General features: G+C 35.2%; 1 protein-coding gene across 1 annotated transcript in view; it reads left to right on the top strand.

Annotated features, from left to right (window-relative positions):
• SLC15A5 (solute carrier family 15 member 5) overlaps positions 1 to 13,572 on the top strand; it is an 89,091-nt gene that overhangs the window by 19,015 nt on the left and 56,504 nt on the right. The window contains exons 4-5 of the mRNA XM_032253753.1: positions 6,926 to 7,146; positions 11,185 to 11,371. Of these exons, the coding sequence (XP_032109644.1) occupies positions 6,926 to 7,146; positions 11,185 to 11,371 (408 nt within the window). The remainder of the gene's footprint in view (positions 1 to 6,925; positions 7,147 to 11,184; positions 11,372 to 13,572) is intronic.

Here is a 13,572-nt window from a genome sequence, read left to right as displayed (position 1 = left end):
CGTCACTCAAGATGGACAATATTAAAAGATCAGAAAACTACTGCATTGATGAGAATGTGGAGAAATTGTGGGTAACCCTTGTGCACGGTTGGTGGAAATGTAAAATGGTAGAGCCATCATGGGAAGCAATAAAAAGAGTTCTCAAAAAATTTAAAGTATTTTGAATCATGTAGATACTTTGATAAGGTAGGTAAGGATTTGTTAATTTTGTCAGTCTTTCCAAAAGCCAACATGCTTAATTGAGTTTTTTTTTCTATTGTTTTTGATTCTCTATTTTATCTCTGCTCTAATCTTCATTATTTCCTTCCTTCTCCTGACTTTGTGTTGTTTGTTCTTCTTTCTCTAGTTTCTTGAGGTACAAGGTTAAGTTATTGATTTGAGATCATTCTTTTTTTTTAAATGTAAACATTTGCCATTATAAACTTTTCAAGGGAAATTAAAACAAATAAAAACAAAACACACTATGCCAAAACTTACGAGCATCTCAAATTCTGATTTGTATGATTTTTAGTTCTTTGAGCATCTCTTACGTTTTGATATAGTGTGTTTTTGTTTTAATGTGTCCAGATATTTTCTAAATTCCCTTGCGATTGTTTCTTTGTCCCACTTGTTAAGGGTAGATTGTTTCATTGTTCCTTTTTTGTCAATTTTCAGAGCATTTTTATATTTTGGGAGTATTAACACTTTGTCTATGATAAAAGTTGCAAATGTTATTCCCTATTTATCATATATCTTTTTAACTTCTTTCTTGTGTTATTTTCCATTCACAAGTTTTTCCATGTGTTTGTTTTGTCTTTCATTGGGGTTTATGTTTGTAATAAAATTCATTAATATTCTCCCTATTGCTTCTAAATTTTGAGTCATGGTAAAAAATTTTACTGATTTTCAGGTTATAAAAGAATGAATTCATCCACATTTTCTTTTGGTATTCACTTTATTGCCTCTTTACTTCTCTGACCCCTTTCTAAATTATATTAGAACAGCTTTTAAGAATAAGCCCAATTGTATCTTTTTTCCATATTATTATCAACTTATCCTAACCTTACTTATTAAAAAGTCCATGTTTTTCACACTTTTTTTAGATGCCAGCTTTATTCCATACTTTCGCTTGTACTTCTGGAGTTACTATTCTGTTCCATTTTTAAGTCTGTCTGTTCATCTTGTTTAACTCAGGCCTTAATTTGTAACATATTTTTCTTTTCTTGCTATTTCTCTATACAACTACTACCAATAGCAATACAGTGAGTTACATTTTAAAAAATTAAGCACATTCACCAATGTTACTTTATTTTTTATCACATACCTAGAAGATAGGTGGGAAGGGCACCTTTTGCAGACTAGACTCTGCAGGCTTTGCCTCTGCTCCTGTAGCACTTTAAACACATCTTTACCATTTTATTTACTGCATATGTTGAAATTATCTATTTATAAACACAATTAGAAATTCCTGTGTCTTATAAATACTTGATTATGTTAAGTGTTCAATCAGTGTTTGTTATTGTTAAACTGAGCGCAGAAGCTGAGACATAATATAATTAAATGACTTGCTCAAGATGTCACAGAAAAGAGCTGAAGTGGAACCAGAACCCAGGCCTTATTTTTCTTAGGCTGGAGCTCATTCTATTATGCCACATACAGAGGCAATGAAGCACTGAAAACATTGTACACATAAGCCTCTGCTTTGTTTCTGAGAGCTCTGTGGCCTGTGGACCTCACTTAGCAGTCCATGTCCTCCTAACAGTCTATAGAATGGAGTCAATATCCAAAAAGTCCCAAATAGCAAAACAAGAAGAAAATGTAAAGTATAGGATTTTTCTTGAAAACTACTTTGGCACTTTCTCAAGTGTCTAATATCAAATAATTTTGGATTTTGTGAATATACATACACAAATGCACACATATGTATACATACATTCATATATGCTATTTTTGGATTCAAATTTTCTAAATAGTTGTTCAGCATCCATTCATTTGCTTCTTAATCTACTGTTTGAATATATATTCATCTGAATAGACACATACCATTCTCTGTCCTTCAACTAATACAGATCTATGTAATCTGTTTACTGCCAGCATATTGTAGTCCAAATGTTACATATTTTAACACGTGATAAGGTAACCCGTTTTTGGATGTTAACCAGATAAAACTTTATTAGCTACAAGAACAATTAGCATAGAAAATGTTCTCCAGTGGTGGACTTTACACAAGGCTCTATAAAATGAATGTTTGAGGGTTGTGCATTGTTTTGCCTGTATTGTTTACTATTTCTAAATTATAAGATCACCCAACTATGATGAAGTAAAACTCTGTCTTTCTTCTAGTGAAGTATATAATCCCTATTTTTGCTTCTTTCTATCTGATGACTAAATTGGAAATTCTTCAAAGCTGTAATTCAAAGCCATAGGTGACCTTAAAGAAATGATTTTTTATATGCTACCTTTTATTTTAAGGTAACTTTTCAAATGTGGACCATGCATTCCATTATGTTTAGCTGTCAAGCACGGCTTTCATTTGCATTTCTTCCCACTGCTATAATTTTGAGAACTGGCAGGTGACCAAAGAAGAAAAAATGTGCATCTACCATCTAGAGTGCAATGTAGGCTTTTTTTATTATAATTAAGTAGCATAGATATTCATGATTAGATCAAGGTCGGAAGAGTAGAACATTAGAGCCAAGGACTTAAAGGTACAAAGAATAGGAAAATTGCTATCTAAAAGTTTTTTAAAATAGTAATAACTACAATCGTTAAGTTTTGCAATAAAACACTTAAAATAGCTCATCTGTTTTATTTTAAAATCTGCACGCCTGGTGTGTTTGCCGTGCACATTTAAACCAGAGCCTGAAGTCTCAGTTTGAATTTTTCATTTCAGTATTTTCTTCAATTTCTCATTTCTGCTCCTGGTACAGAAAATCAATTTGAAAACTATAATGATAGTGGACTTTTTTAAAGACTGAGCCTACATGACATCCAAAATCATTTGCATAGAAGTCATGAGTTTTCTATTAAGGCTAATGGATTTATCCAAGGAGGTAGTATGTTTAGATGTAAATATTTTCAACAGGGTATCCCTCCTAATATTCAGTGGTAACTACAGTTTCATGGGACAACTGCCACTCCCTTTGGGTAGGTAGATTATTGTATACTTCCTTTTCTTGGACTCTCTTGCTGACTTACTGGCTCTCGCTCAGCCCAGTTGATCAGCTTAGGTTTATCACTTCACCACTTTCCTTCCCTCTTACAACTCATCTACACATCACCTACCTTTTCCCAGTCTCCTTAATCAACTTTTCTCCTGTGATCATTTCCTAACTGATGCGCAGCCCTAGGATTCATTCCAGTGACCCTGAATCTTCTCTTCCTGCCCTCTTTTCTTAACTAATCTCTAGACCCATGGCTTTCAATGCCATCTAATACACCAAATACTCAATATCATATTGACCCCTCTCCTTACCTTGGAAAGCATATATTCTGCTTCCTCTCTGACATGTTGACTTGGTTATCTAATAATTCCTTAAACTTAATTTGACTAAAACTCAACTCCTGATTCAGTCAACCACAAACTGGCTTCCTTTTATCTCTCCCTCAATAAAGTCACCAACACCCAGTTGTGTAAGGGGGAAGAACGTAGACATCTTCAAATCTTCGCACTTTTTCACCCCTTTCCCACATCAGAAAATTTTACTGATTGTTCAAAAACCATCCCATTCTCTTCATTTCTCTTCATGGCTACTACTCTACTAGTCCAGGTCACCACAATCTCTTGTCTGTTCCCCATGTCCCTAAAATTCATTATCTGCTCAGCTACCAGGGTTCCAGAGTAACTTTTTAAAAATATACATCATGAGATCTCTCTAGTCTACTTAAAACTTCTTAATGGTTTTCTAGAATATTGTAGATGAACTTCAAGTTCCTTACTTTGACCTACATGATCTGACCCCTGACAACCTTGTAGACCTCATCTCCTCCCAACCTTCCCTCTAACTGAGTTACTGCCTTGTTGGCCTTTATGATTCCTGAACCTTTCCTGGTTAATTTCTACTTCATGATAAGCCTGGCATATGTTTCCTAGGTCTCTTTGCCTATTTCTTGTCATTTAATCCTCAATTCAAATGTCAACTGTCTAGGAGGTCTTCTCCATACCCTACCCTACATTGAGTCTCTATCATATCAGCCCACTGCGTTTTCATCATAGACCTTGTCTAATATTTTCCTGCTTTTAGTGTCCCCCCCAACCACAAATAAGAATCAGGGGTTTGTAGGTACTGTTCACTGCTATATTTCTAGGGCCCAAAACAGTTTCCTGGCTCCCAGTAGATTCTCAGTAAATACATTGAATGAATCAACGATTGTAATGACATTTCTTTGGCATCAATTATATGTGCTTGCTGTGTTAGCTAGAGTTTTAGACCTCATTCATATGTTATCATTTCTTGTTTCTTGATCGTTTTGCTTTTGCTGCTTCATATCATTGTATCTGATACAATTTTATTTGTTTAAACAAGTTCATCTTTCAAATTACATATTCAGCTGAAGCCAGTGCTACACAAAGCCTGGTTCATGGAGCAGTGCTGGTCTCTGAACTGTCTATTGCCAGTACACAACAAAATAAAGGCAGACACTAAGAAAAAACATATAGAAACATTATAGACACTATAGAAAACATATAGAAAGTTACATCTTATGTCTGTTGAATCTAATAATAAAAATATCAGGGTTTATATTTTGTATGTCTTTATGTTTAGATATTTCATTTTTATTGGATTTCACACATGAATTGACCATGATAGTAGAGAAATTTTTTTAAAAAACTGATTTTTAACACAGTTTGAGAAGCACTAATCTGAACTACCTCTCTTTAGAAATAAAATAATGGCAATATTTAATTGTTTAATAAGAGTGCATGTATCAATTTGTCATGTATTAGAAGCAGATTCAAATTTATCTTGCCACAAATAGTGATTGTTTATACAAAAAAGGGATAGTGAGTTTAAAATACATTGTATTTCATACAAACTCCTGAATTTTAAAAGTTGGGGGGAAACTGGGGAAAACATCTTTGGAAATAATCTTTCATCCTGCAAGTACTTATAATTTAATAATAAAACTTATCTGAAAGCATAAAGTAATTTGGGTCAGTGTTCAAATAACCCTACTATCTACACACCAAGGCTCTGCAAGACTTTAGTAGAGAACACGTTGATGAGTAACAGAGACAAGATTGTAAGGAAATGTCAGGAAGTTAAAGTTAAGTCACCCAGCCCAGGCCTGTTCAAATTCAGTTCATCAGCACATTCTCAGTTCTCATCTTATTTAAACCTTAAGTCAACTAATTGAAATAGCTAGGAAAGTCTCATAATAGAGCAGTTCCTTCTCTAATAATAAAGAGCAGTCCCTATTACTTATTTCCTAAAAGAAACAAATCTTGGCCTCTCACAGGTGCTTCTGTCTTCTTGGCCTTACCAGTCCCTGGGATTTCATCTACTTCAGGCAATAGTGACTAAGAAGAGGCAAAAGTGCCCATAGCTATAAGTCTGTCTCCTGTCAGCAAGTATCCCGACATACTCCCAGATGACCTAAACACACTTCACAAAGGCCACCAAAGAGCCACAGCTGTAATCATTCTTGGTCACTACCAATTTGGGCTGGATTTGATTCAGTGACTTAGAGGTGAAAGGCTCCATATTCAATTACCAGGCCCCCAGCTTCCTCAATTAATCAAAGGCTGACATAATGGGTCTATTACAACTCTTGAAGAGAAGACCAGACCAAATCAATATAACCACTTTATAGCCATAAAAATATATTCATACATATTCTCTATTTAAATATAAAAACCAAGACTCCATGGCACATAAATGAATTTCATTAGAATGCATTTTATCTGGAATTTTATTACAGGAAACTTGAACACAATCAAAATAACTTTCAAACTATACTTTGAGTGTCTATAGCAGCTTTCTTTGGAGAAACTCAAACATTTTCACATTTATTATGCCATTTATCTGGCAACAGTAGTTTGGTGTCTACATAATTTTTGAGGGGAATTTGTCTGGTCAAAGGGAGTGCTATGAAAAATTGTAACCCATCAAGATAGGACAGCTGAACTGCTATCTAAATGGGGGTCTCTTATCTGTCATTTTATCAGGAAATCCTAACGGAGTCAAAGAAAAGGTAGAAACTGAAAGATCATAAAAGAGGCAACAATGAGGTTGCAAATCACTAGCAGTAAGTGACTGCTGCCATCTGAAGCAATGAAGTGCTTCTCATGGTACAGCAACAGCCATCTAAACTTACCAGAAACTACTGGAAAAGTCAAAAACCAACTAATCTAATCTGAACTCTTAATGACACTACCAGCATGTATAAAGTCATTTAGAGAGTTCAAAGTTTAACCTTATTTCTGCAATCCAAGGATAAAGTCAAAGCAGAGATAACATTTCCTTTCATCTCCATGTCAAAATAAGAAACCACCCTCTACCTGCCAAGTAAAATGGGGATTATTTATATAATAATTTATATGAAAAAATAGTACTAGTTCTTTGTGTTAAGGATGTTAAAGAAAGTTCAGTTTATTATAGTCATTAATGCATTAAAGTTAGAGACTTTTGAGACATTCTGAAGTCCTTCACTTTGGTGTATTATTTTGTCACCTTTCTTACCCTTTTAATATGTTTCACTGATCTTACCTTTTTCACTTTTTACATCAACTGCTAGGTGCTGCTAGGTGCCACCCTGAGCTGGTCATCAGGGTGCCAGAATCCCTGTCAGAAGTGTGGGATTTGAATCCAACCCCTTGTGTGCTAAAACTTTCTCACTTCACTTCCCTGCCCTGCATCCTTGAATTGTTGTCTTTCTGATTATCACCTTGAAAAACTGGAGAACAATTCCTATACTAATACATAATATCTCCAATTACTTGCAGGTGGTTCTCTCCTGACAAGCTCTGGGGTGTGGGCTAGTGCACTGAAAACATGCCATCTGCAATACTGCCATCTTGATAGAGATGTGACAAGCCGGTTAGACCACGCCAAAGAAAACAATGGTGGCTGCTACAGTAAACTCCATGTAGAAGACACAAAATTTTTCCTCACCCTTCTCCCTCTCTTCATTTTTCAGCTCCTATACAGAATGTGCATTATGCAGGTAAGGACCCACAATGAGTACCACCCCAACAACAGGAAAGTGATTGCATGTCAACTGTACAAGTCAAAGTCAATTTTCTCCCCAACAAGCACTTTCCATGTACATCGGCAGGGAGTTATCCCACGGAAGCTTCTCATCATTACAGGCTCTGATATCCAGAGCTAAGAGGGGTCAGGCTGAGGCACACCTGAGGAGACCCTGGGATGTGTTTCTTTTGTGGAGCTATAAATGTCTGTCAGTAGGTGCAGTCAGTGCTTCAGAGTGCATAGTAAGGCATAAGAGCAGTGCAGGAACATATCAGATCTGCAGGCAATTACCAAACTTCCCTTTAGCCAAAGGTTTTGCCTTCCTCTCTCATTGAATCTTTAGAAAGTGGTACTAACAAGTAGCTAAATTGACTGATTTGAGTACCGCCTCCACTGTACTCTTAAATGTAAGTACTAATGAACAAGTGATTCTCTCCCCACCTACTCTATTAGTTCCTTGGGGAATTAGTTCCTGTGCTGTGAGGAAATCAAGGGAAAACACTGAATCTAAAGTATCTTTTTTAGATGTATGTGATTTTAAAATTTAAATTTTTTTAAATGTGGTTAAAGGCTAACTTATTTATAGAGAAAAATAAATGATTACAAAAGTCTTTGAACAAATCTGGGACTTTGTTCATTGCTAACCCCCAACTTGGAATTTAGAAGGCTAAGTAAGGAGTTACATTTAGAAATCACAGAATAATAGAGCTGCAACAAAAGTTAGAGATTAACTTCATCAACTACTTTATTTGTTAAAGAGGAAACTTAGGCTCAGAAAAATTAAGTGAGTTTCTTTTGGTAGAGGTGAAATGCCATAGGTCACAGTTAATAGTAGTGCAAGGTAAAGCAGAATCTAACCTCTGTCTCTCAGTACAGTGCCTGCCCCTCTAAATCAGGGGTTAGCAATCCACCATCTGCAGGCCAAATTCAGTCCACTACTCATTTTTGTACATCCTGTTTTTACATGTTTATGTGTTTGAAAAAAAAATCAAAAAAGAATAGTATTTCCTGGCACATGAAAATTACATAAAATTTAAATTGTAGTGTTCATAAATAAAGTTTTATCAGAACATAGCCATGCTTTTTGGTTTGTCATATCTATGTCTGCTTATGCACAAAAATAGCAGAGTTGAGTAATTGCCACAGAACTCATATGTGGACATATTTACTATCCAGCCCTTTACAGAAAAGTTTGTTGACCTCTAGACTAAATAATGCATGACAGCTAGTCTGATTTAGGAGATTCAAACTCCCTTTTGACTCTACATTAGCAGTAGGCACAAGAACAGAATACAACAGAAATATTGCCCATATATGTAAGCATGATGTAATGAAACATCTTAGAATGGAGAAACTGCTAAAGAGTACAAAATTACTACATGGTCCATATCTAACCTCAAAACCTTATGTGTAGCACAGATTACCAGCTCCTTACCTTCATAATGCAATGAATCCTGATATTTCTTTCCATTAAGCTTGAGCCTCTTTGCACATGGTCATTTTTTTTTAATTTAATATAAATTACAATACATTTTGATAAACTAATTTTTAAGCATCTCACCAGGTCTAGATGCCCAATTTATTGCAAAGCACAGAAACTAATACTTACTAATCACCTGTTATATGTCATAACTTCTAAAAGAAAGCTTCACAGTATGTAATTTAATCTCCTGTTACATACTTTGCTACTTTGCTATTATTCTCCTAAATCTGAGGCTCAGAAACTAACTTGCAACTTATTCCCAGTCACCTTGCTAGTGCGTGGCAGAGCAATATCCCAACTCAGGATTGTTTTCAAGGGCCATGCTTTATTACTCTCGATACCACTCTTGCACTGGTTTAAAAAACCCAGATACAAACTACACAGATTCCAAAATTATATACAGCGATGCTATGTTAGAAACTTCAAAGAAAATGCTCAGATCATACTTCGCCAGGGAGGCAGAGGAATTTCCAATAGTATAGGCTGGGGTTAGGTTTTTGCTCCCAGATGAAATAGTCACCAGTACAAAGGCAATCAAAGTACCAAGAATAAAACATCATAGAATTTCATACATATTTTAAATTTAGTAGCCATTATTGACCTTCAGTTGCAAGACATACCTCTAAAATATGTTGATATTATGGCTGATGAGGTTGCCATTTGACATTACTGGCCACTGAAAGGTGAAAATGAATCTCTATTGACAGCAATTATTTCTGAATACTCATAGGCTTGGATGAAATAAAAGTATTTAAAATTTTACAGGGGGATGATTTCAGAACTTGAGGCAGAGGCAGAATGATTTCAAGCTTTCAAGACACTGGAGCCTTTTCTAAGATTAGGCAATATATTAATATTGCTACACTAAAGATTAATAGTACATTTGCCACATTATTAAGTTAACAGATTTCTGTGTCTGTGATTCATGCCGATAATAACTTTATTCCTATTAACAATAATTCTCATTTGAAATCAGTAACAGAAACTTCCAAGTTGTGCTGGGAGCCTTTCAGTCTTAGAGTTGTTCCGCTGCCAGCACTTTTTGTTAAAACACATCATTCATTTTCCTCTGATGGGGGATCCATACTTAATAATTTTATTGAAGTACAGCAGAACTAACTAATGTTCATTTAACTCTTGCCATCTGTACCCAGCCAAAACAATCCTTGTTTACTATGCTAAGGGTCAAATTAAAGCTGGAAGATAATTGATCACAAGAACAGGTTTTCTATAGAAAGAATTTCAGTGAAAACATGGTCTTGTCCTGTGTGTTTGGGCAGTTAACATGGCAATAGGCTCATTTTGTAACTGGTGGACTTGGTAACAGCTGTACTGACACCATAACATTGATTCTCCATATACCCTCTTGAATTGCACAATTGAGTAAAGAGAAGGAGTTAGCAAAGGTTTCAAATGAGAAGTTATCATCAGGATATCTGAATGAGGCTGCTCTCCCAGGATGGTGGTAAAGCAGGGTTCCTAATGCAGTTTTTGTACTAGAAGAGTTTGGAGGACTCATCCTTCAAGGAGACTTGGTTGACTTTCTCTCCATGCCACTCAATAGCTTTGTGTACCACTGGGAATTAAAGAAACACTCTGAGCTACTGATGATCATAATGAAGCTGTAACAAATCTCATGAACTAGATAAGTAAAGGTACACTCCTTTCGTGTGACATCATCCCTTGGTTCTAATATCACACCAGGTTGCCAAGAGGCTTGGTATACACTAAGAAGCTCTAAATTAGTGTTAGAGTTTTAGTTAGCCTTGGGGTTATTTTTTTAAATGAATAAATTCTAGCAATACATTGAGGGTTTGGGGTGGAGCACAGGTTTGCTTTTTTTTATTATTTTGTATCTTTATTATGCAAATCTTTTTCATGTCATTTCCTTTATGGAATTCTAATATCACGTAATTAGTTTGAAGGGAGGGCAAAGACACAGGAAGGTTTTTTTTTCTCTCCCCATGTTACTTAGTTCGAATTAGAAACAAACCCTCTTAGAAAGCCCCCACAAAGAGCCTACAGCAATTAACATGTGTCCATTGGGCCCCTCTTCTTAGGAAAAGTCATTTCTATATTGCCACCAAACTAGGTGCTTTTTAAAGAATCTATTTTAGCCCTAGTTTTTTTCCATCAGGGTAAAAACAGACATCCTTAATATTTTCTACTGGTTTTGTATTAATGTTCATGAAGAAAAGTTATTTTGCTTATTGGCAGAATTTAAGTTATTTGGTTTTTTATGTGTCATCTTAAGCAGAAAATTGGGGCCATGATTACTTTTCATAGAAAAATTAAGAGAGACTAACTAACGATAGAGTCTTCCGTGAAGAATCAGCACTATTGTCAATAGACTAGATAGAGCTCCTACCACCAAAGATGAAGACCCTTTATCAGCTCATAACTGGAACCTTGAAAAACTAGGGAACATCCAGTTCATCTATCATAGGGTACATGCAAGCATCTGGTGGCTGATGCTTTCTTCAAAGTTAAAACACTGTCTTAATACATGGCTGTTTCTCTCTCGAATAGATTCCTTCAGGATATTATCTGCAAACCATGAATTCCAACCTGAATTTGGATGGATTTCTTCTGCCAATTGCAGTAATGAATGCCATCAGCATCCTACCATTACTAATTTTAGCTCCTTTTCTGGAGTATTTCAGCACCTGCCTATTTCCCTGTAAGAGAGATGGACCATTTCTGTCGGCAAGCATCAGTAAGTACAACTTAACCATTTCTTGTGAATCATTTGAAACTTTTTAAAACAACACTCTGCTAAGATCTGAACTAGCTATATGCTCCTGAGTAGTGTCAGATTTTGACAAATTGGAAAGAAGGTGAATTTGTGACTTATAACATCCATCTTCCCAAATCTCTAGCCAGACATGTGTCCCATCTTCTTCCCATCCTTTTATATTTATGTCTCCTCAGAAGACACACCAGATATAAAGAGATGGTGAAATTTCCAGTGCTATCAAATGACCTGTCCTTAAAGTCAGGCAGTCCTTATCCCTTATGTCAATGTCAAATATGTTCTTAAAAATAAACATATTTTTAAGTTAGTTAAATGAATCTTAGTTAATGAATTCCAAAAGATCACTTTAATTTCTGAATCAGTAAAAAAATTGATTAAGGGTTAGTTTTATAAATTACAACTTCAATGCAATACTTTATTAAATAGTAAGTGGTATAACAATAATGCTTTTAATCATATTTTAAAGTGAAACAATTTAGGACATTATTCTCAGAACATAATCAATAGGCCATAATATAAAATGTGTCAGATTGAAATGGGAGAGAAGGATGAAAATCCATTCTGATCATACTCTCCTCTGCCTGTCTTCCCTCAACACCTTCAGGGAACAAGACAAAAGTGCAGGTGCGGTAAAACGTTTCAATCTAAGAATCAGAGAACTCTGCCACTGAACTGCTCCTGATGACTTTGAAAAAGCCACCGAAGCTTTCCTGTTTTAGTTTGCTTATTTTTTTTTTTCACTGAAGGACATACCTTAGATAAATTTTGGATCCTTTTGTTCTGTAAAACTTTTGAAATCACTCAGGATGACTCAGTGCCCAGAACGTAGTCCAAACACATAGCAAAAGCTCTATAAATATTAGCTATTTTTATGAGTCATCATGTGCAAGGGGCATATTTAATTGTTTGGTGAGCATAAACAGAAAGCAAAGGGAGTTTGAAGTTCTTAAGTAATATGCAATGGTAACCTAACATCTTATCCTCTACTTGAGAAACAACTCTATTGAAATAGTCAAGGTCAGGCATATAGAAGATTCTCTTCTCTCACTTAACCTGCTCTTATTCTTAAGCTCTTCCTTTGAAATAATCTGTGGAGACTACACAGTCTTCTAGTCACAGATACTTTTTGCTGCTTCTCTGTTTACAGAAGTTACATTTCATCGTCTGTGTTTCCTGTTCTTTATCTCCCAGATCACTCAAGATCACTTCATGGGGGTGGGTTTGTTTGGTTAGAACTAAAAGTGACTAAACTCACCTTAGTTTATTTTATCATCTTCAATTATAGAGGACTGCAGTACATAACCTTTTGTGATGTGTTTCTTAAGCCAGTAACCCCATTTTTATTTATTGTAATAGGCTTTAGCAAACTATAAGTCTTAATAGGTCTTGACAATCCATTCTCAAGTCTTAAAAAGTATTTTCTGTCTGCCAATATAGAAATCCAAAAGCCAGCACATATTTGGTGAATGTCCAGGATTAGCATGGGTACTTTGAAGATAAAAAAGAAAAGACATGGTTTGTATATACCCCTAGCAAGTCCATGATTGAAACAAAATGCGTGCAGGACAAAATGGAGGAGAATCATACTGTGAAACAAAAATCTTGGCAGTTTTGTAGAGTATCAAGAAATATCCCAATCTGAGCTTCCACATCATCCTCATTACTACAAATTTTAAAATTTTGGATACCTTAGGAAAATGTCCTATACAACGTGGATAAAATAAATTCTTCCTGAGAATAAGAAGTCTTAAATTCACTTTAAAGTTCAGCGACTTTCTTTTGGACAATTCTGTACTCCCACATATTTGAAATCATACCTATTCCTAAAGAAGGTATTTTTTTTCTGGATTAAGAAAAGTTAGAGTTATTTAGTATATTGTTTGATGTTGTTAATGAATTAAACATTTCCCTTCAAAATTGGTAACAAGACCTATTGCACAGGAAAAAGGAAAAACTAGACTCACTTCAAAAGATACTAAGCTATGTTCCACTGGGTACAGAATACTGACTTCAGTTGTTTCTGAACCACACTCCATTCATTCATTCATTTGTATATGTTTTGCTATGGGACTATAAAAGCGTGATGATATGCATCTTTTAAACTAGTCATTTCCTTAAGTTTTCCATATTCTGATTATGATTATGAAAGACTAACAAGTTTT

This window comes from Sapajus apella, unplaced genomic scaffold (genome assembly GCF_009761245.1).
Source record: "Sapajus apella isolate SASKATOON/1434 unplaced genomic scaffold, GSC_monkey_1.0 scaffold84, whole genome shotgun sequence".
NCBI classification, from domain to species: domain Eukaryota; kingdom Metazoa; phylum Chordata; class Mammalia; order Primates; family Cebidae; genus Sapajus; species Sapajus apella.
This window is presented reverse-complemented; position numbering and strand designations above follow the sequence as displayed.